The following is a 24,649-nucleotide window of genomic DNA, read 5'->3' as shown; positions in this document are numbered from 1 at the left end:
GGGGTATGCAGTGAATTGACTCTGAACCCATCTGATTGGGATAATCCACATTTGAATTTAGAACAGCTCTGGGAATGTCAGGGTGGAAGAGCTAGGGCCGAGTACAGCTAAACAAAATGTGATTCTTCTATTGATTTTACATCCACTCATTCGTTTTTATTAATAGGATTATTGTAGTTGTATCTCTTAGAGATAATCTTTCCATAACAGCTTCTGTAGAATGACCTACCTGGTCAATGTCTTTGAAAGTGATCACTGACACATGTGTAAATATATATTCATTTATTTCTCAGAAAGTTTTCACGTGGTATAGGGAAAGAATTTGTGGCAAAGTATCTCACTCAATAAATTTTAACAGGTCAGAAGTCTATCTTTACATCCCAAATGAGCAAACCCACCAGTAATGTAACTCCAAGCCCTTTCTTATCACTTGCACCATTTGCACTGTCACTATCCTCTGTTCCCTGCCCTACTGTATCATCCCATTCACTAACTTCTTCCTGTCTAGGACCTGGCTGTCCCCTATAAAATGAGGAGGGTTTAGGGGGGAAGGACAGACCTGACAGATTCCCAGTTGGAGGAGGGTTGTGTGAGGTGCAGTACCTCAGGTCTCGCTCCTCAAGGGAGCGTAGGTCCCTCCCACGGAGTGCTGGGGGAGAAACACAAGGTACTGGAGAGCTGGAGATTCCTGGGGAAGAGCGAAACCAGCCCCATAAAGAACGGCAGCTGCAGTCACAGTGCCATGGATTCCCATTTAGACGGAGGAACTGCAGGGAAGGGAGGGAGCGCAGGCAGTCTCCTGAGAGGGAAGGCAGGCTATTATTGAAGAGAAAAAGGATGGTGAGGCTATTTAAACCCCTGAAGGCTGCAGGAGAGACGGATACCAGGCGGTTACTGTGCAGCAGCAGACGGTCCAGGCTGGACAGCCCAAAGAAGGAGCCGGCAGGAAGTGACTGTAAGAGATTTCCATGGATGAAGAGCTGGGTAAGGTTGGAGAGGTCACGGAACAAACCATCCTACAAAGAAAATAAAAAACAAATTAGTGGATATAAACTATGGAAACACAGAATTTATGTGAGCTATAACTACAAAGATAAAATAACAGGTAGAAAAAGGTAAACATGTATTAACCAGCTGGTTTGCACTCCAATAAAATCCCAGGCACCAAAACGGATAACTTATATCTTTATCAGTGAGTATACACGAGAGGAACTGGTGATGCCTATTCCTGATGACCAGTAAAATTGTGCAGTCGTCCTTTTGTTCCTGTGCCCTTCCTTCCCCCTGTTAAGTAACAATAAAACCCCCACCGCCTCCCACAAAGGTGAACTATATTGGTTTGGAGTGCCAAGAATTCACCTATAAGGTTGGGATGGGGTGTTGTCCCTTCTGAAGTTGGATTGAGAATCACTGTGTACTGAGATGTCCAGCCTGTAAAGATGGCTTTAGTGCATATTTCCTTATATAAGGTTAACTCAATCCAGCCCGTTCGAAAGATATAATGGAAAATAGTTGGGGGTGTGGAATGTATCCACTGGCACAACACTGCTTTTCCCCCCATAGCCGATAGGATCAAGTGAAGGTTATTTTTCTTTGCAGTGGTCTGGCTAGGTTCAGAAGGGATAGTTGCCAACTGTCCTGTCTTGGCATGTGAGAGCTTGTCCCAGTACTTTCAGTGTCCCAGGACAAATTAATTGTTCCAAGTGTTGGGTGCAGGGCTACTTGGGGAGATAATGAATCTCCCTCTAACTAGCCCCAAATTAAGGGAGTGCGACATCTGATCCTTCAGACCTCCACTTCAGCACTTGCAAACACTGTGTGTGTCAGCAATTGATGCTGAGCGCTGAGATATGACATCAACAATCAGCAACATTCAGTGTTAGTACCTGTATCCAGCTCTTTTGATTAGCTGGCTGAGTGGGTTCAAGCCTATGCAGAAGAGCAGCAGGTACAGTGCACCACCTTGGTATATGCCGCACTTGATGGTCACTTGTGCTAGCTGTTTGAGTTGGCTTCCAGATTCCCATTTCTTGAGGAAGGTCCTGTTGACTTTTTTATAGCGCTTGGCATTCACAGATCCACAGTCATAGGCTTTCCTGTAGTCAATATAGGCTGTGCTGAGGCTGGTCTGTCTAGACTTTGAGTCTTGGGCAACTGCTTTGTCTATGAGCAACTGGTTCTTAGAGCCTCTGGTGTTGTTCCCAATGCCCTTCTCATGTACTGGTCCATGTGGTCCTGTAACTAGTTGGGTATGATGTTGTAGGCATGCAGGTTATTGGCCAGTAGTTGGACGGTGCTGTGCTCTTGTGGAGTCTTTCATGATCAGTATTGTACTTTCTAGTATTAATCAGTCAGTGTGGGAGCAGGGTTAGGATCCAGCAGCAAGGGTTAGGATCTGCAGCGCTGCAGGGGACCTGTATCGTACTCTCCGGCAGTTGGTGGACGTCTGCACTATGCGTGTATACAACCTCTGCTGCCGGCACTTCCGCCAGGGCTTCTATGGTGGAGCACGGACATGATATAACCTTCCGGCAGGCAGCGGAGGTTCACGCAGACGTCCACCGCCTGGCCCCGCTAGACACCAGGTAATCTGGGATGCATTGGTAAGTCTGGGGGTGGTGGCATATCTAGGGAGCAGAGTGACATATCAGGGGAGCAGATGGGCATATGTATAAGTAAGGTGTATTATGAATTAACGGGAGGGGGGGCTTAAAATGGCTATTGGTTTTCCAAATTTCTCTTTATATATAACATATGCAGACTAACTGCATAATAGATACCAAAAATGTTCAAATACATGTATTCCTGTTTATTAGGTAAAATACTGTTTTACCATTCCACTAATGTGTATTTTTTTTCTTTAAAAATACATTTTTCTTTTAAATTAGCACCAAACGTTTAGGGTGCGGCCTATAATCGGGTACGGCCTATATTCGAGCCAATACGGTATATTTTAAAATATAGAAACAGTATGTGTGTGCACACCCATAATACTGAATATATCCCTGTAGCATTAAATGTGAGATCTTTTAAATGCAAGGTAGAATAAGCCCATTCAGTGTTGTATGAATTTTTCATAAGTGTCCTGCTTAAGGCAGAGATCCTATAACAGTTGAAAGGGGCATGGAAAAAGTATTGTCTACATGGCAGCTAAAGAAACAGTAGGTGGAAATGAGGTGCGTGAAAGATAAAGAGGAAGGAATACAAAATTCCTGATACTCTAGGTAGACAGAGGAAGCCAGAATTAAATTGAAGTGATACGTATGATTATTATTATTAATAGACATAATTAGTTTGACAATTTTCTTCAAGTTTTTGTCCATTACCTCTCGCAATAAAATCCCAAATCCACAATTCTATCTGTTTATATTCCTTCCTTTCCATCTTCATCCCAGAACCTGAATTCTCTGTCTCCATGAACAGCACTAACCAGGCCTGATGCTTTCCAGCCATCTTCAACTTGAACCTCTCCTTCATCACTCGCATTCAATCCTTCACCAGATCCTGCTTAAAAACATCTCTTGATCTCCACATTACCCACCCAAGAAGCCACAAAAAGCCAGGTTCATTCCCTTATTATACCTCCCTTGGTTGGCATTCCTTTGTCTCAACCCTTTCCTCTCCAATCTATCCAAAAGGCTGCTGGGCTTATCCTTCTCACACACCACTCTTCATCTGCTTCTCTGGTCTGTGAACCCCTCTAATGGCTCCCTATCACCTCAATAATTACATTTAAAATCCTTCTTCTAACATAAAACCCTCCATACGGCTCCTCATTTCTACGCTCATAAGAAAATACTTCCCTACTGGACCACTACATTCTTCCCGTGGGGCTAAGGCTTTCCCTAATTAAAAGACTTCACTTGTGCTGCCCCATACCTCTGGCACTCACTTTCACCTTACCTCTAGCCAGTGGCGACTCTAGAAACAATATATATACGGGGGGCACACAAGATACCACAGTCAAACTGGGGGGGCATTCATAATTTCCAAAAGTAATGTGCTATGGAATTATACTTTTGTTATTGGGCTAAAATAATACTTCATCATTCAACATGGGAAGTCTGAAGCCACAATTGAGTGTGACTAATCCTTGAAATAAATATTATAACACAATAAATAACTTTTCCACTAAATGATTTCAGGGCCTTGAACGTTTTGTCCCCTGAAGTCACTACAACTTCAGGAGGGCATTTTATCTCTGGATTAATATAAATTAAATAATTCCTACTGTAAATTAAGTGCCAGGAAACAGATGACCAAACACACACACCAACACAGGCTCTGTCACACCGACACCCAGACACACACACACCAGGACAGGTTCTGCCACACCGACAACCAAACATACACACACACACCAGGACAGGCTCTGCCACACAGACACCCACACACATCAGGACAGGCTCTGCCACACCCACATCCAAAAACACACACACACCAGGACAGGCTCTGACACACTGACACCCAAACACACACCCTAGGACAGGCTCTGCCACACTGACAACCGAACACACGCACCAGGAGAGGCTCTGCCACACTAACACCTATACACACACACCCGAGGACAGGCTCTGCTACACTGATAACCAAAAACACAAACAGCAGGACACAATCTACGTCACAGACGTCTACATCAGGATGGATTTTTCACACTGCATTGTCGTTTATACCCCCTTAGTGTTCTTGCCCCTTGTGTATTGATGCCCCTGCTGCCCATATATATTAATATTAGCCCCAGTTGCCGATAGCAGGTATAGATCAACACATTAACACACAAACCAAGCTTTGCATGTGTAGATCAACTGAAATTCACTTGTGATCTCACCACTGAAGGTATATATCAAATAAACAGAATCAGACATACAAATCCTGTATTTGCAGGTATACAATAGTATATGAAACGTAGCATTGCAGCTATAGATCAAATAAATACATGGAAACAGCATTGCAGGTATTAATCAACTGAATAAGACATACAAACACTGTATTAATAAATAATGTATGGAAATATATAGATATGGATCTACAGAATAACGCAAAAACCAATTGGATCAATCAATTTGAATTTTCATAAAAACACGTCATTAAAAGGTATATTTAAAACCCCCTAAATTACAGGCATAGATCACAGGTTGCACACCCCAAAGCCAGCCCTGGCGTCCACACTGCCCACACAGCAATCACACTCCTATCATACCCAGGCAACAGTGGCGTCGCTACAGGGGGGCAAGGGGGCAATTGCACTAGCACTACCTTACCTTGATGGAGGTCTGTGGACCTCCATCACCACCTACCCCGGCGATCTGCCCCTCAAACTGAAGGGCATCACCGGGGCCACCCAATCCGCCCGGTGACATCTCGCGCAATGACGCGATGACGTCACCGCACAACTTTATTAACAACTGACATCCTTTTGATCATGGGGTTAAATTTAGCCAACGGTAGAGGGAGGCAATTTTTGAAATCCTGATGAACTGCAAATACTATTAAAATCAGCCATTTAGCCTGTGTGGTACGTGAGTAACCATCTCATCCCTGGAGCGCCTTGTATTTTTACTGCAAAAGGTATTTTTGCTGTAAAAGTGATTTTTTTTCTCTCCCTTTACCATCATTTCTTTGGGATTGTAAGAGGAAAGAATGGTGTGTGCGTCTGTGAGTGAATGTATGGAAAGTATGGTGTGTGCTTCTGCGAGTGAATGGAGATATGAAAGGCGTGTGAATGATCAGTAATTAGGGTTGAAGCCTTGACGTGGCATTACTCCTCACGTAGGAAGTTAAATTATGGTACAAAAAGTACACATTTGCAAGAACTACACCCCTTGGCGCATCAAATGAGGGGCTGTATGTGTTTCTAGTACAAACCTGGAGTACGCAAGACACAAATGAACATGTCGCTAGGGTTAGAAAAAACATATTTTCTAGCCAAAGCGACATATTCCATCATTATTTGTGCACTCAGCTTTTGTCCTAGAAATACATGTAGCCCCTCATTTGAAGCTCCAAGGGGCGTAGTTTCTTAAAATGGATGAATTGTCCGAATGACGTAGAGCATGAGTTAATATGTGGATGAATTGTCTGAATGAGGGAGAGCATGAGTTAATGTGTGGATGAATTGTCTGAATGAGGGAGAGCATGAGTTAATATGTGGATGAGTTGTCTAAATGAGGGAGAGCATGAGTTAATATGTGGATGAATTGTCTGAATGAGGGAGAGTATGAGTTAATGTGTTTGTGTGTATCATAGATGTATAATTGTGGAAGGGCAAAGATGGCACTAGCAGGATGTTTGAGCCTTGGGGACCAAGATGGCACAGGCAGGGTGTATATGGGACAAAGATAGCAAATCTTATGTGTGCTATCTGGGTGCTGGCCAGGTTCTATGTGGGCAATGTGGACGCCAGGGCTTGCTTTGGGGTGTGCAACCTGTGATCTATGCCTGTAATTTAGGGGGTTTTAAATATACCTTTAATGCTGTGTTTTTATGTGAATTCCAATTGAACTACACCTGCAAAGCTGGGTTTCTGTGTTATTCTGTAGCTACATATCTGCTATGCTATGTTTCCATACATTATTTATGTATACCTGCAAATACAGGGTTAATATGTCTTGTTCAGTTGATTAATACCTGCAATTAATACCTCGGCAGCAGGGACTAATAATATATATATATCGGCAACTGCGGCTAATAATATATATGGGCAGCAGGGGCTAATATATATATATATCAGCAGCAGGATCTAATATTAGGCCCTGAAATCATTTAGTGCAAAAGTTAAGGTATTGTGTTGTTTAAAGGATTTCAAGGATTAGTCGTACTAAATTGTGGCTTCAGGCTTCCCATGTTGAATGATCAAGTATTGTATTGTCCAATAACAAAAGTATCATTCCATAGCACATTACTTTTGGCAATATATATATATATATATATATATATATATAAAACATTTTCAAAAGATGGTCAGCACTCCAGGTCTTTAAATTGACAATTTCATTTTATTCAAAGTCAAGTCGACGTTTCAGTCATTGCTGACTTTCATCAGGACATACATATATACCGGTGTATATATATATACATATATATATATATATATATATATATGTTTTTTCAGTGGTATGATTTAATGGTGGAAATTATTAATGCCCCCCCAGTTTGACTGTGGTATCTTGTGTGCCCCCCTATATATTGTTTCTAGAGTCGCCACTGCCAGGCAACCAGTAAATGCTGGTACCTAGGCATGATGGGACTGTGATTGCTGTTAGCAATCACACTCCTATCATGCCAAGTTAGCCAGTACATGCTGGTACAGGGTGGCTGTAAGTGATGTGCAGACCCCATACTGCTGGCAGCATCAATATACAACGGGGGCAGCTAGCTAGGTTTCAGCATGTACTGGCTGACTTGGCATGATAGGAGTGTGATTGCTAACAGCAATCACAGTCCCATCATGCCTAGGTTCCAGCACTTACACATCCATGCTATCACACACACACTCATTCATTCATATACTCATTCATTCACAGATTAATTCCCTCAATCATGCATACTCATTCAAACACCCTCCCCACCCCCTTACCTGCACTGCAGCTCCTCAATGCCGCTCACAGACTTCAGCAGAAGGCGCGGCCTCCCTCTGCGTTCTCTGGTACTGCACAGAGGAAGCAGGACTGGAGCAGAGTCATGTGATGTCACGTGAACTCTGCTAGGTTCCGCTTCCTCTATGCAGTACAGAAGACCCTCCCACAGGTAAGTAGCAGGGCTCAAGGTGTGGCCCGCGTAAGATCGGTTGCCCTGGCTGCAATTAAAAAAAAAAAGACGGGAGGGGGGGCAACAGGGGGGGCAATGATTAACCTAGAGGTTGCAATTGCCCCCCCTTGCCCCCCTGTAGCGACGCCACTGCCTCTAGCTTTCACCTTTGCCCTCAATATTCAAGAAAAACCCTAAAACCCATTCCATTTTTGAAACTAAAGCTTTCAATAATCCAGCTCCACACAATCTCTCCTGATTCTTCATGCCTTATGTTTCTCTTCAACCCATTCCCCCTAGAGTGTAAACTTGCGGACAGGGCTCTCTTTGCCTTTTGTATTGATTTGCTTTAGTTTGTCAATTCTAGTTTTGTGATAACCCTGGAATATATGTATTGTAAGAAGCGCTGCATAAATTTTTTTGGATCTATATATATATAATGTAATAATAACTATTTGTGTGCTATTTAAAGCTGAAGGGTGACAACTCATGGCCCTGGCAAATAGCCCAGTAATATAGCAAATATAGCACCACCTAAATCACATTTGGTAGAGTGTATGCTCGAAGCATATTTAAAACCCCCAACTGTCCATCGGAGGATTAACCACAAACCAACCTATGCCCTGTGGTCCACCTACTGAATTTTATAAAGTTTAATATCCTGGCTATGGTCCAATGAATCATATCACTTTAAGGATCACTTACATTTAGCAGGTCTTGAATAATAAAAAAGGCTGCTAGCTAACTATAATTCCATAATTGTATGTGTTGAGTTTGATGTATTGAGTTGATTTAAGCATACTTCAATCCAGTGTCCCAAGTGCCAATTTTGTTGAACTGACTAGGCCTAACTAGTATTAATCTATTGAGTCATAAACATATGCTCCCGTGAGCTGGACTTGCATCTTTTTTTGGAAACCTCAGATGCCATATTTGCCTGAATATAAGCATTGTGTTTTCCATGTGTATTAACTAATAGACGGTAACCAATTGCATATGATTTTTTCCCTTTACAGATTGCATTTAAATCTAAGGCTGAGACTTATGGCCATATTATTATGGTATATATATATATATATATATATATATATATATAATATATGCCTCCCCATAGTACATTTCGGTGTAATTCTCTGTAAATAGAGACAATGAATACACTCCAATTTATAAGACAATGAATACACTCCAATTTTTGTGGACAGCTTTTCCCTTCTTCCTCAGCACATCTTGTCTGTCTGAGAATAATATGGGTTACAGTTGTAAATAACCAGATTGGCAGATATTGCATATCCCTGTCTCTAAGAATTTTATAAACCTAAGATAATTAGTGTAGTTTTTCGAGTGAACATCAGACTAGATCTAAGCCAAGTACAAATCAACTATATCCACGACTGATCACTTTCCGCATTTATATAAAATTGGAAAAATATCTCTTATATATAACAACATTGTCACAGTAGGAATTAGGTCACTTGGTCACTTGCTGCACCATGATTGACCCCTTTCTCTCTGCTCATTGTTTTCCAGCATTATTTTTTTCTCATTTTATCTTGTATGGATCAGAAAAGAGATCGGGCATCATGAAGTTAAACAATAGTCGTGTATGGGGTGGATGTATGACTTTTAGGGAGAGGTGGGCATGGGTGGGAAAGAGATGGTGATGAGAGAGAGAGAAGGAGAATGATGTAAGGGAGAGAAAGAGAGAATGAGTGGAAAGAGAGATGTAGAGACAGAGAAAGAGTGAAGAGAGGCAAAGTGAGAGAAAGAAAGGGGAGGGGGAGACAGACTGAGAAAAGGAAGAAAGATGTAGAGGAAAGAGAGTGACAAGGGAGAGAGAGGATGGGAGATATAGAAAGGAAGAGAGATAGAAGATGGGAGGTACTGAGAGGGGAGAGAAAGTAAGAAAGAAAGAAAGAAAGGGGGAAAAGATAGAGATTGTTGGCCATTTCATTTCACTGACAGGCACATATGCTAGTATTCTAATAATGCCATAATGAGATGTAATGATAAAAACATGAAACTGCGACAGATTCAATTTTCTGAAATGACGATTGGAAAAGAATATATAAAATGATAAATGGTAAAAAGATTGATTCATGAAGATAGTTATCAGAAGGTCATTTTCATGGTGATTTACTTAACCTGGCAATGAGGCCTAAGACCGCTTGACCAGTCAAGTCTAGTTACATAGTAATTAAGGCTGAATTTTTTTATTTGTAAAGACATAAACTGTTCAGGTGCCTGTGTATGTTATGTAAAGCTCTAAAATCAACTGTGTAATGTTTACATATACTGTACAATATCAAAAACAGAAAAAGATTGAAAAAGAACACTTTGCTGTAACTAATTGAAACAATATTCAAAAAACCTACCATCTACCGCCATGTGTTATGTGGCTCTAGAGCGCGTATTGTGTTTTGGAATAAATACCGTAAATATCTGGGTACTCAATTATAGCAGCTTGAGGCACTGGACCCAGGAGGCAAGAGTAGCAGCACGTCCCATTATAGTATATATATATGGTATATAATATAATTTTGGTTATTTTTTTATACAAAATGGTGTTATAAAACTGGAAAGAAAACAAAGACAGGCAGGAAAGAGTTCTGGGAAACATATTGATCTAATGCGTTTGCATTTATTAAAAAGACTTTCCTATGAGTAAATATTTCTCACACAGAAAAATACTTTGTTATATGTTATACTGTATGCATACAATGTATTACTAATTTAGAGTGTTAGAGGACCTGATTAATCGCCAAAGGGACCTGGGCATTAACAAGTTTCATTTACCATAACCATTACTTTTTTAACCACACAGGTAACTTAGTCCCTCTGAATCTCCCCTCACTTTGGACTTTGGAGTCTCAAGTGGTTCTTCCATACAGAACAGTTTTCACCCTGTCATTGTTTGGAAGGTTTTAATCCAACTATGTCTGATGGCCCAGTAGGCACTTCCATCATCCATCAAGAGGGTAGGGGGTGCTGCTGCACAGGACAGTGTTAACTCCAGCAGGGAGTGGGGCAGCAATGGAGATATAATTATAAAGGATACAGAGATTGTTAGATGAGCATCCTCTGGGTGTACACTTAAAACATCAGTGATGGATAACATGTGGATGAAGGAAATATATATGCTCCTTGCTGCCACTAAATAACTTCAGTTTAGATAAGGCAGGAAAGGTTGATGAAAGCTAAAATGAAATGAAAGATATTTTCTGGAAGTATAATGAAACACATGTTGAGTAAGACACACAGAGCAAATACAAGAACAAATGTGCCAGGGTATCCACTTATATACCAATATATAAGAAGGGCAAGTTATCTAAATGCATGGGTGGCTCTAGTCAATGGGGAGTCACTAGTGAAAGTAGACAAGAGGGTCCTTCACTTTGGAGATATAGGAATAGGAAAGGTTATATTGTAGGAAGATAATTTTCATTTTGGGTTTGGGATGCCATTTACAGGGAAGGAGATTTTTTTAAATTTCTACTTCTTTTTATTTGTTTTTCTTGCAACAACAAACCAAGGGATGTGATGACAGTAGTATACACTGCAATTCCATATTTACTGCAATATCACCACCTGTTCCAAGAAAACAACAAAAAAACAAATGGACAATATCCCACTATCATTTGTATTCATCCATCTCTAGCTACAGAAGATAGATTGGTGTTTGTTGATGTACCAGATGTAGTAAGTGCCTGAAAGTCTCTTTTGTGTATGATATCATCATGAGAATAAAATGCTCCCATTTTACTTAAGTTCATTAAAGTTATCTTGCTTATCTAGACATTCTATATGGAAAATGTAAAACTGTTTTGCTCTGTGATAGCGTAGTGGCTTCCTCCTGTTCCCAACATTGTAAAAACTATTTATGGAGACCACTGAGATAAAGGACAAGTTATAAAAAAGGTTTTGCAGTGTTACCTAGGGGTATGATGAGGTATGATGAGGTATGATGAGGTCATGTACTATGAAGTAGTGATGGCAGATATTGTGAATGGCATGTTATAGTTTACATAATGTAAGCAAACTACTCCATATATAGTTCACATTATTAACAACTAAAAGATGTAGATCCACAAATGAATCTGACCTTTTAGAGTCAGAAAGGAAATGTTCCAATATTTGAAGTGGAATATTCTATTTATGTAGCTTTAATTGCTGTAGTTTCCAGAATGTGTGACACACTTTATTATTAGACACACAAACAGTTTTAGAAGCAAAACAGTGGAACAAAAATGATATTTTTTACAACATAGGTGGGACATGTTACTGAAAAGCGAGTGTTCTGAAATGGTAAATACAGTGTAAAAGTGGAAGGAGAACATCACACCGGTAATAACAACTGTTTCCAAAAGCAAACACCTATTGTGAATATGTCACTAAGTATAATTCGATGTATTAATCTGTATAAAATCTTGGAAGGCCACCACCAATTTTTATGTAACATTTATTATATTTTTGGACAGACTGACAGACAGAGAGTTAACCTTGACCAGGGATGTTGCTTTTCATGTACCGGACAATAATGAATATTTAATAAAGAAGAGGGTAGTTGCATTACAGTCAGTGTGCAAAGTATCAGAAGAACATTAAAAAGAATAAATAGCAACATGGAATGTTCAAATTCACCACGTTTTTGCAAGTCTTCTTAAAAGTCTAAATCATTATATTTAAAAGGGCTTTTCTAACAACAAGCTGTGGCTACTTTGACTACCTTGTCCATAGACAAAGGTGCAGCATTGCCTAATTAGATAAACATCATGAGAAATCAAACTAATAGCACTATTTCCTATGAGTTGTTATATGAACCATGTATCTTATCTTTGCACCCCCTCTATTCAGCATTCTTTTTATCTTGCTGACATGGGTGATAAAGTCACTCAATTCTGAGTTGTCACTCAGAATTGCATTGGGTTAATGCAGCACACATTGCTATCTGATGTCCTTCCACTCTAGTTTTTACAAAGTTGCAACACAAGAAACAGGTTGTCAACCTGGAATGATCCTACTAAAGATCACAAGTCAACATTTAGACTTCAATATAAGGGCGATTGTCTAGATAATTCACAGGAGAGTTATGTTTTTACCTTCCTTGATGTTGGAGCGCCTGAACTCGCCATTGAAATTGAATAGTCATACAAATATCAACATAAAAGGCAACATAACAACTGTTACGAGTGAACCTTCTCATTATGGGGTACAAGCAAAACAACAGTAAAAAAACAGCTGACATTTTCACAAGTTTCATAGAGGATTATACATATATACCATTAGCAGGAAAGGGAAGAGAAAGAGGAACGTAGAGAGGGAAATTATAAGGAGCTTTTTATGTCTTCTTCATTAATGTTGGCCTAGACATCAAATCCACCTACTGATGTTCATTCATTAGGTCTCTGCAAGCAATAATTAATGTGTAATCGGAACAAATGATGTAATCCAGTTTTTATAGTCTTTGATGGAAACATACAAGTTAAACACTCAAGTGCCAGGGGCAAAGGGACAATTCATCAGGCTATTTTTGGTTTTATGATTATTATGTTTTATTTATATAGCGCCAACAATTTACGCAGTGCTTAATACAATACATATATTCAAGGAGTATGACAAGACAAGAATTGACAGACTAAGACAAACCGATACATTCGGTGGAGAGAGCCCGGCTCGCAAGCTTACAATCTTGAGGGAATGGGGTGACAAACATAAGGCACAGAGAAAGGGTGAGAGGTAGTGTGGTGGTTGTATCAATGACAAGGAGGTTCTAGCAGATAAGATGGTGCAGCTTCTCTGAAGAAGTGAGTTTTGAGATGTTTCTTGAATGTTGGGAGGGAGGGTGAATGCTGAAGGTTCGGTGGAAGTAGATTCCAGAGATATGGGGCAGCCCGAGTGAACGTAAGGATCGAGTAGGAGAAGATTTGCTTATTGAGGGCAGAAATGTATGGCGGAGCAGTGTCAATAATTGTCAATAATTTGTTCTTCCATTTTACTCATTTTCCCTTCTATGTTTCTTTTTCTTTTCATGGTTGTGATATCAATTTAATCTCTTATCTCTTTCTCTGCATTATGGAGAAAGAGGAAACAACGTGCATGCAGGATGCACGCGTAATACAAATTACGTATGCGGAAATCATCCCTTGATGCACGGAAACGACAAGACGCAACGGGATATAAAGAAGGAAACATTATCCTCCTGAGGAAGCCACTTTTTTGGGGGGACTTTATTTTGGGATACTACATTGTCGGATTGTTATATTTTTTTATATTTATTTACGTATGTCCCTAAACAAAATAGACTGAGTTTTTTAAAAAGGGTCTGTGTCCCATAATAAATCATATTAATGTTTTAAAAAGTTGCATATTGGAACATTCTTTTGAGGGAAGTCCTCTATTAACCCCCATTTGCACTTGCACTTTGCTAAAAAAAAAATGTCACTCCTTCTGCCTTACCATGTATAACATATATGACATCAGGGAGGGGAAATGGCTAATTGGGCCCAATTTGGACATTTCCACTTAGGGGTGTACTCACTTTTGTTGACATTAATGGCTGTGTGTTGAGTTATTTTGAGGGGACAGCAAATGTACACTGTTACACGGGCCGTACACTCACTACTTTACATTGTAGCAGAGTGTCATTTCTTCAGTGTTGTCACATGAAAAGATATAATAAAATATTTACAAAAATGTGAGGGGTGTACTGACTTTTGTGAGATACTGTATATACAACGGAATAAACTGTAAAAATACATGAATGGACGATCATTTTAATGACAAATGCATGGATTTTATTGGGATCACTGAAAGATTATTTTTTTTTGATCAGTGTTGGGGGTATTATTTGCTTGTTAGCGTGAAAATTCTCAGGGAATATAATTTGTGTAGTTACCATTTAAGATGCAAATTCTGCTGAGGCAGTTGGATGTTTGGTTGTGGGGGAGTTATATTTAAAACCTTGCACCTAGCGCTGTTTAGTGTTTACTTTGAACCTAGAGAATTTATGTAGGCCATCTTAAACCTACCTGTTTGGGGTGAATCTGGAGTAGTAGTAAGCATTATTAAAGCATTATAGGGAGGTCCTCTTTTCTTTAATCTCTAGCACCCAACGTTCCCTGTAAGTAAGCTCTGTATTAAGGTGCTAAGACAGGCATTGGTAACTAAGGTGGCCAGTAGGGTCACATAATCCACATTACATGACCCTATGATAGTAGGGCAGCTTGCAAGGAGAGTAGTAGGGCAGCTTGCAAGGAGAGTAGTAGGGCAGCTTGACGCTGAGTGGCAGCTTGCAAGGAGAGCATGAGTTGCATTGAAGGCAGGGCTCTGTGCTAAGGAAAATTAGGGAGAGCTGCGAAAGCTACATAGATGATGTGTGAGAGTGAGAGTGTGTGTGTATGTATGTATGTGTAAGTATGTTGTGTTAGAGTGAGTATGTATATGTATGAGTATATGTTTTAGAGTGTTACCATATGATGTTAGAGTGTGTGCTACTACATGCTATGTGTGAGTGTGGTCTGGCTTATTAGCCTTTTTAAAAAAAGGTTTGTTTGGTCCAACCAAAGCACAAGCTTTAACAAGCTTTATTATCTGGCTTCTCACTGCTATATGGGACGACTCTCAGCATTTTTAAGCCTCTCACAGTAAATTACATGCTATGCCTACCAATGAGATTTCAGCCTATACAGATGTGGCCACAATGACATGATCACGTAAGTCTACTCCTTCTTGTCTACATTCCAAAACACTGTTTACTTCATCTTATTCTGATTCATTATATGCGGAGGAGTAAAGCTCAAGATATTAATATTTTAGATTAAATAAAGATTTTTTCAATATGACCATAAATAGATGCTGCCCATTCGATTTGATTACTAAGCACTAAGCATCTGTGGGCGCGGAACATATTTAACATGATATATTGTATCACTATCTAATGCTTCTATGGATGAGAAGCTATAAGCTAATTCAGAAGATGGTTGTGGAAATTAAGAATTTGCTTTTGAAGACTGTCTTATTATCAGAAGGAATACTGGAAGGTAACGGGATATGATGACAGGACAAATGACAGGACAAAAAAAGAGCTGCAACAGAGAGGCAGGAATGAGACAAAAGTAATGAGAGAGAAAGAACAGTGGACCTCTAAACTGTGACGGCCACCAACTTAACCTTGTCTTCACCAGTCTCTATGCACCATCTCCTATCCTACAACCTTACCATACCTTGCACCTCTCCTGTACCTAAAAAAAAAACTTCTTCAAAACTACAGACCTTAACCCTCCACAGCCAACATTATGTATGCCTTCTTTCCAAAATCTCTACCTTAAACCACATATTAGCCTCAGTCAGATGAGGTTGCCCCCACTGCTGTGCTCCACCTTCAAAGCTTTTCTCACACTTCTGAGTGTCTGTGGAGGAAATCACGCTTACCAAATGAGTATGCGCATTACACATTCATGCTGTGATCCTATACCTCTGCCATACAAACATATTTATTTAATGAATCTCTTTCCTTTCTTTCAACCCTAAATTTCTAATTTTCACTTTTAACCTGCCACCAGCCATCTTCAGCTGCTTCAGCACTGTTATCCCTAACAATGTTTATTACGTCCTATTGTCCAAGAACCTTCCCACCTTCACACGGAGAACTATTCATTTGTCATTTCTTCTCTTTTGGATGTCTTTACACCTACTTAAACCCTTGTTTTTAGCCTCCCTTTTCCACGGACACTCTCTCACCCCCTGTAAATATGCCCTTATCTCTTCTGTTTCAAAGAAGCCTTCCCTAGATCCTACATTCTCATCCAACCACTGTCTAGCCACTCTTCTTCCTCTGGCCTTCCTTCTGCTCAACTCTTTTCAAGGTGGTTTCCACCAACAATACTCTACTAAGACTGCCCACATAAACATTATTTTTGTTCTTGCTATTTCTTTCTAAATACTACTACTTCCTTTGTTTCATCTGCTATATCCTTCCCATCAATTATCTTCTCCAGTTTTTGGGGCATTTTGTTCTTTCTACCTAACTATTCTTTGTGTTGTGTGATCCCAAATAACCAAGAATAACCTTTAGGGTAAGCAACATCATATCTGCATATAAGACAGTTTTCTGCTGTCCACCCCACTACCCCTTGCATGTACAACCATTTTGGACTATTTCTCATAGATACCAGAATAAAACATCTGCTGTGTATACCACATTTTGAAAATAGACATTCATTTGCTAATGATTCTCGTTATTATGAAGTAAATTTTGTTTGATTCGTAACACAGTAAATTGCTCACCGGTAGCCCTGTTAGACGATTGTGCTGTAAGTAGAGGTAGCGCAGGGAATGGAGGCCACGGAATAGATCAGCTGGCAGCCTTTGGATATGGCAGCGATACAGGTGCAGGGACCGCAGAGAGCTGAGCCCATGGAAGGTATCCGGTTGTAGAGGTGGCAGATTGGGGTTGTTACCGAGGTCCAACTCCTCCAAGTATTCCAGACCCTGAAAGGTACCAGGGCGCAGCAGGGAGATGCGGTTGGAGAATAGCCAGAGAATGGATGTGAGAGGTGAGAAGAGTCCAGGCCCTAGCTCCGAGATCTGGTTATTCTGCAGGAACACTCGACGTGCCAAACCAGGTAGAGGAGAAGGGACTCGGGTAAGGTTGTGCGACTGACAGCTGGCTGTGGGGGGTGAAGGGTAACAGGTGCAAAGAGAAGGGCAAGGGGTAAGGGAAGGATGGTATGAGACTGAAAGGGGAAGGAGGAGGGAGAAACAAATGAGGTAATGGAGGGAGCCTGAAAAGAGGCAGCAGGTGGATGAGAGTATTGGGCAGTGGGTGTGAAAAAGGTAAAGGTGGGGGGCAAAATGGGGGGTCATTGATGATATATGCAAAGAAAAGTCAAAAAGGAGAGGAAGGGGAGAAAAAGGAGAACATCAGTTAATGCATTATTTAATACATTAAATTGTTCACCATCTTATTCTTTATGTGTACATAGTTCAGTATATTTTCCTTGTGTATGCATCTGTATGTCCTTTGCCCATTTCTTATTTCCACCCAGTTTTGTTGGTGTCTCTCTGAAAATGTAGCTCAAAATAGAGGTTACTGGGGTGCCGCTGCCTATGGGTCCAATTTGGGTCTCTGCCCTATGCCTAGTGAACTGATGAAGGTGCACAGATATCTGAGCCTCCATCAACACAGATCTTCTCTTGTCCTGCTACTGGTTTAGATCACTATGCCCTGAAATCACAGCAACACTAGCAGACTAGCAAAATAGACAAGATATATATGTGTCATGGATGTGTGGATCTCTGTACTGTCTTACATGAAAATGCATAGTTTAGAGTAGAATTTTGTTGGCGCATGAAACAAGTTCCCCTTCCATGTCTTCCCATCCAATGTTTCTCTCTTCTACTTTTAACTTAATGTGTTGCATATATGTTATTAAAACAGATTACAACTTTAGGATACATATACCTTAGTGACTGATTCCCTTCTATGAGTTTGTACATGCCATGTATCACAGGGTAGCCCTTTACATGTATGGTGAATGACATGTGAAACGTGTCCTGGAAAAATGTCTGTTGTTTTCACCTTTTTGCCCATTTGTTAAGAAATAACGGTATGTTAGAGTAGTAACAATGTCTTTACCTGCATTAAGCTTAATGTTTCATAATTTTTTTGAAACACTTCATGACCAAAACCCACCATGACAATTTAATTGTGACATCAATATCCCGCAAAATAAATAAACATAATTGTTCATAATTTATGGATCCACCTCAGTACTCTCATGTACTCTTTGACGGTTGAACAAGAATTACATTCTCTCATAGTGTGTCCATAGAACCGAACATTAAAAAACATAACAAAATCAGAAGTCCTATCCTTATTATTATATAATTATTATATCCTTATTATTATCCTTATTATAAGGTACGAATTGCAAGAGATGAGTAGATAACACAGAGCCCTTTGTTCAAATAATGACCCAATTACAGAAAACATTTTTTTAGTTAAAAACAATAACACTTCTGCTCTATTGTTAAAAAAAGCCGGATAGGATGTGTTTGACCCAATAAAATGTTGTACTTCAACTCCCCTATCCTATCTAAATTATCCACACAGAAAATTAGAGAAACAGTAATTTTGTTTTCAGAATTGATTATTAACCTATAAACGCAAGCCAATAAGTAGAGGCACCAGTTGCTCAAGTAATAATCAATGGAGAAAGGTTTGACCTAAAGAAATCTGTAATATCTGGGCCAATAAGTGGGCCAACCTTCCCAAAATAAGATTAAGGTTAGATAAGATAAGATACAGTTATTTCTTCAGTTAAATGGTAATTAATAATGGTTAATCTACATCTTAATCTATAAACGTTAATCCACCAAAATATATCCCAAAAATCTTTAGACCATCTTCTCTGTGACCAACATGGCAATATCCATTTTTGTGTTAAAGACATATTTAAAGAAACCAGTAGCTTTAAGTTTATCAATAGACAAAGATTTTGTAACAATCACAAAACCTATTAACTGAAAAGAGCAATGCAGAAAAAAACAACCCTACACTTCACTATGGAGATCATACAAACTGGCAATTCCTGCTAATTACATCAACTCTAAAATTATCCCTCACACAGCAGAGAAAAAAACAATCTTTAAAATCTCGGATATGATATAGGCAGGTCTAATGTAAGCGATAATCCAGTATGTTTTAGCGGCAATTAAGCAAAGGGTTGTAGTTGAAAGACATAAAAAATATGGCAAGGTCTAGTATTTCGACGTGAAATTCTGTCCTTTATCATCTGTAGGTGGCCAGGTTCATTGCTATTATTTCTTTAAAAAATGCATATTCGTATTTCATATATATTCATAACATTCTTATTTTATATATAATGCCCACTGTTTCTTCTTCCTAAGATCAGTGATACCTTGATAAAGAAATAAAAGAATTCTATTAATATCATAAAAAATAATGGGCTCCAATTCTGATAATGGTAATTTGGTCCATAGACCGAATAAAATAGGTGTTTTTACAGCAAAGAATGCCAAAGGATAAATTTCCACCTGCTGCGGACTAATAAATACACCATATTTTATGATTGAGACCCGCATTCACAGCCATACCAGACCAGTACTTTTAGACTAAGACCTTTTGTTTGTCTGTGTGCTTATGTATGTATGAGCTGGATAATTATACCTTAATTTTATCTACTGTTACATTTTCTAGCTGGTGTTTTCGGTGACACGGCACACAACTGCATCTACTAGTAGATGTCTAATAGTTATTGCTGCCCCAATGTCCTGCTGGGAATCATGAGCCAGTTGTAGAGACCCTCTGACCTATCCTGACTGATCCGGCAACCTGTAAAATTAATGGAGGTCTCCCAGATGGCCACCTCTCAGTGCTCTGCAGATGAACGGCACCAGGTAGCTTCTCCTAAAAGGTAGGCGGAGATGCCACTCGGTCCCACAATTCTGGAACAGCCAATCACCACTTCCAGTGCAGACCCTCCTCTTGCCATAACCCCCAACATGGATGTCCCTATTTGGACACCTAAAATATTGGGGGTATGATTACATTACGCATTATATAGGGTCGAACCTGTTGAGGTCATCCTGCATGAATGGTCATGGTCCTGCAAAAAGGAAAGCTTAATCAATGAGAGTTTATTAGACATTATGCAGGGCCTGCTCTCAGAAGAAACTCACTGGCGTTGAACCCTCATAATGTCATTGTAAAGTTGGTGAGTTGGAAATGTCATCTCAACACATATCACCTGGAAATGTCCTATTCAGCGAATAAACTCCTGTGGTTCTCATGGATTTTGTGATTCCACAGACCATTAGTAGTACTTTCTTTTATTAGATTGATGTTTATGAATAAAGAGTCATCAATGTAGCAGCCAATTGAATGTTTAAGTCGATTTCATCTTCTCTAGAACTTTGCAGCAGATTTTCTTTTAAACATAGCCCTTCCTGCATGTTATGTGTAAGAATACTCAATGACCTCTCTGCTTTGCTAGTGCTGGATGCCCTGCATTACAGAAAAACCAGCTCATCCAAGGGACCGCAAACAGAAAACATTGTGCCATAACACAGATAACTATTCCCTGTTAAACAACTTTTGGTAATGCCATATTTTCTTCTAGCACCACCATAAAATTCATATCCTATCAGCCTAGAACATTTTGATGGAACAGTATGGGTGCATTTAATATGAATGTTCCAAAGGTTAATCGAAAGAAAAGTATGCTTATTTACTTATAGGGTATATTTCCCAACAGGATGGAAGGTAAGGGATTATAATGGCTAAAAAAATCACATTTATATCAAAAAGTCCATTACTCACTGCCCAGCCTTTCCCCCATTAACATTACCAATAGGACACCAGATTAGAAATAGTGTAGACAAAGAGGGCAAAACCAATTGATCAGTATTTTCAAATAAGAACTGCAAAAGGTGCTACTGGACCTCTTGCTTTACTGCTGGTGCCGTTGACCCAATGGGTACCATATTGGATGATCCTACCAGAGGTAGATTACAATGTCAGCATACCCTATCAAAGATACCTCTGAGAACCTTATACGAAAGGTCTGTCTGTGAACATCCACAGTCTCTTAAATGCCCACTGTGGCCCCTGGCTGAACCATGTATGTCGACAGGGGCCCTAGCCACTGCGCTATGTTAGGTTGTTTTGTGGATTGCCGCATCATGGATTTATCACTATAGCAATCAATGTTCCAGCTGATTGGCCCATTATGTGTCGGCTTTCCCAAGAGCTTTTTTCCCCCTTTGGGCTGCATTTCTCATTAGACTGGGAAGTGCAGTCACCCTGGAAACACCTGTATGCAGAAACCTGGCATTCTGGGAAATTGGTGCCGACCTTCCTTTTCCTCGGACTATTCCAGTGGTTGCACCCTATTTGTGTTAGCCAGATGGGTCGGAGACAAATGTGAGAGGGGGGGGGCTGTGCCTATGGGCACTTCATCAATGTAATTCAACGTACTATACAGGAGTGTGTAATCCACTGTAACAGCAATTTCCTGCCGTCCATCTACTGCTCAAAACATTCATAGCATTCAGCGGTGGAAACGCTTTACTATTTTGCTGTTGTGTTTGTATATCCTTGTATTGAGGTTGTCTGTTACATTAGCTCACAAAGCGACAAACAAAATATTTACAAATGGGCCATTTGTGAATCCCAGCTGCAGCATAAATATGACAATAAAATGTCCATGATCAATACAATTTACTCCAGAAGAGCCTGTACTCTAATATCATGGATCTCATGGTGAGGTTCTTATTTATGTAGGAACTATCTGGACTGTAGCATCAGGCTTGACAAGGTTCTTCTTTCCCCTGCTAAATATTTGATATTAGTCATGTGGTTTTCTGCCTTGGTCCATTTTGGTTTATCTATTCTGTGAAATGTGTCTGTGGTTCTAGATTTCATTTAAAGGGCAATAAAACCAGTGAAAGTAGTGCAATCACCATAGCAACTAATGCAATGTCCCTGCTGGTTGCTTAATTGTTACCACTTCACGCCACAATGTCTGGTAATGTGACAACCTAGAGTCCTTGTGTCCCACAAATACTTGCTAAATGTATAACATCCTCTAATTATCTCATTCTAGTAGTAATAATTTGATCAGTTTGTGCAGTATTAATTTACCCACTGGCAGTATATTATTCTATCAAACAAACAGGTAAGACAATATTGATGATGGATATATATATATATATATAATTTTATTAGCATGAAAAACTATCCTCACAAGACAATTACTGTAGTATTAGAAGGGGACCGTACTTGCCCTAAAACCACATTATCTTCATCTGTATACCATATAATAACAGATGATATCTTACTCTAGATTGTAAACTAGTTTTAACAGGACACTCCTCATCTATTCTTCCTTTGAGTCAAATTGTTATGTTATATATTACTTATTATGTCCTGTATACCCATTGTATAGTGATAGGAATATGATGGCGCTATATAAAACAATAAATAATAATAATAACAGTGCACATATATAATGGTCCAGGGGGATGAAATTCCTATTCCACTATTCCAGGAGTGGTGTCACTGGGGCAGTGTTACCTTTGTCTGAATTCCAAGCTACAGTAGCAGGTGAAATCCAATCTAACAGCATGAAATATTTATTGATTGGTCATCTATCCTCTCTCCAGTTTCCTGATCCTGACCTTTACCTGCTCAATTCCACCCCACGCTCTAAAACCAGTATTCCCCCAAATAAGCCTTTCGATCATATCTATAATCCCCCCTGCGCACTAAATGTGACCCCTTCCCTTTGCATTAGTGTCTAATGTAGCTTAGTTCTTAATGAGGTACAACTCCCATGACCTTCAGCCAGCACGTACCCATCCAAATGCTAGAAGATCTTGGGAACTGTACTTTTACTTTAGCTAATAACAGGTTGGCTGCCCTCCTCACATTCTCTGATCACCTGCACACCCATGTCTTTTAGATCTCCTTTTATTCTCACTTGTTTACCCCCAATTTGCCCTCTTCGTTTTGAGCTGCCTCTTCTCCACTTGCCCAGGTCTAATCTACCCCTATAGTTTTATCACAACTCCCATGATGCTGAACTAGCCATAAGCACACTCATCTTTCAAAATGAGTGAAATCGCTAATACTCCCTCGCACCGATTGCCCTCAAGCCTCATACATCGCCCGGTACACAATCGTGACTTTCTCCCTTACCTCGCAGGGTTGTCTTGTACTCTTCTCGCATCCTTGTCTCTGAAGTGCCGGTGAATAAGGGAAGGGAGCGAGAGAGGGAGGACGTTACAGCGCCGTGGGGAGGAGGGAGCGATTGAACTATATGAGCAGCGCAAGCAGTGTACCCAGCGCTGTACCACAACCCATGCCTGTGTTTATAACAGAACGTCCCAGCGTCTTACTGAAAGCACCGATGTGCAGCAGTTATATGATGGTGTGTGTGCTGCATCGGTCCACTTAGGAAGAGTAGGATGTTACATCACACACCAAACTACAAACTGGCAACATAAAGCTATTATGTATTTAATATGTAAATTTAAAAATGTTAAAAAGTATTTCCATACATCTATGTTTTGCACAAATGATAGCATCCTTATACACATATGGAATATGTAAGTTTTTGTTATGTGAATATCATGACATGTGTATTATACATATACTGTAAATAACTATACATATAGATAACATGCACTATACATATACATAACATGCACTATACATAAACATAACATGCACTATACATATACATAACATGCACTAACTATACATATACATAACATGCACTATACATATACATAACATGCACTATACATATACATAACATGCACTAACTATACATATACATAACATGCACTATACATATAGATAACATGCACTATACATATAGATAATATGCACTATACATATACATAACATGCACTAACTATACATATACATAACATGCACTATACATATAGATAACATGCACTATACATATACATAACATGCACTATACATATACATAACATGCACTAACTATACATATACATAACATGCACTATACATATAGATAACATGCACTATACATATAGATAATATGCACTATACATATACATAACATGCACTAACTATACATATAGATAACATGCACTATACATATAGATAACATGCACTATACATATAGATAATATGCACTATACATATACATAACATGCACTATACATATACATAACATGCACTAACTATACATATACATAACATGCACTATACATATAGATAATATGCACTATACATATACATAACATGCACTATACATATACATAACATGCACTATACATACATATACATAACATGCACATGATGTTAGGGTATTTTGGACATGGCCATGGAGTAAGTAACAGGGAGTAA

General features: G+C 39.5%; 1 protein-coding gene across 1 annotated transcript; it reads right to left on the bottom strand.

Annotated features, from left to right (window-relative positions):
- Positions 1-267: 267 nt before the first annotated feature.
- On the bottom strand, positions 268-23,508 carry RTN4RL2 (reticulon 4 receptor like 2). Its single transcript, XM_053451187.1, has 3 exons — positions 23,465-23,508; positions 17,029-17,525; positions 268-1,016 (listed from the first exon to the last, which is right to left on the bottom strand). Exons 1-3 carry the CDS (start codon positions 23,493-23,495, stop codon positions 360-362), a joined length of 1,185 nt encoding a protein of 394 aa, XP_053307162.1. The 5' UTR covers positions 23,496-23,508; the 3' UTR covers positions 268-359.
- Between the last annotated feature and the right edge of the window lie 1,141 nt (positions 23,509-24,649).

Source organism: Spea bombifrons, chromosome 11, assembly GCF_027358695.1.
Source record: "Spea bombifrons isolate aSpeBom1 chromosome 11, aSpeBom1.2.pri, whole genome shotgun sequence".
Classification (NCBI taxonomy): domain Eukaryota; kingdom Metazoa; phylum Chordata; class Amphibia; order Anura; family Pelobatidae; genus Spea; species Spea bombifrons.
The sequence above is the reverse complement of the archived record's forward strand: the minus strand, read 5'-3'. Positions and strand labels throughout refer to the sequence as shown.

Bases quoted from the DNA above. Each gene is read 5' to 3' on its own strand.
- RTN4RL2 (XM_053451187.1), bottom strand. From the start codon at position 23,495: ATGCGAGAAGAGTACAAGACAACCCTGCGAG. The intron at 17,526-23,464 runs GTAAGGGAGAAA...GCCTCTTTTCAG, and splicing joins GTACAAGACAACCCTGCGAG to GCTCCCTCCATTACCTCATT. The intron at 1,017-17,028 runs GTGAGCAATTTA...TTTTCTTTGTAG, and splicing joins ATCGTCTAACAGGGCTACCG to GATGGTTTGTTCCGTGACCT.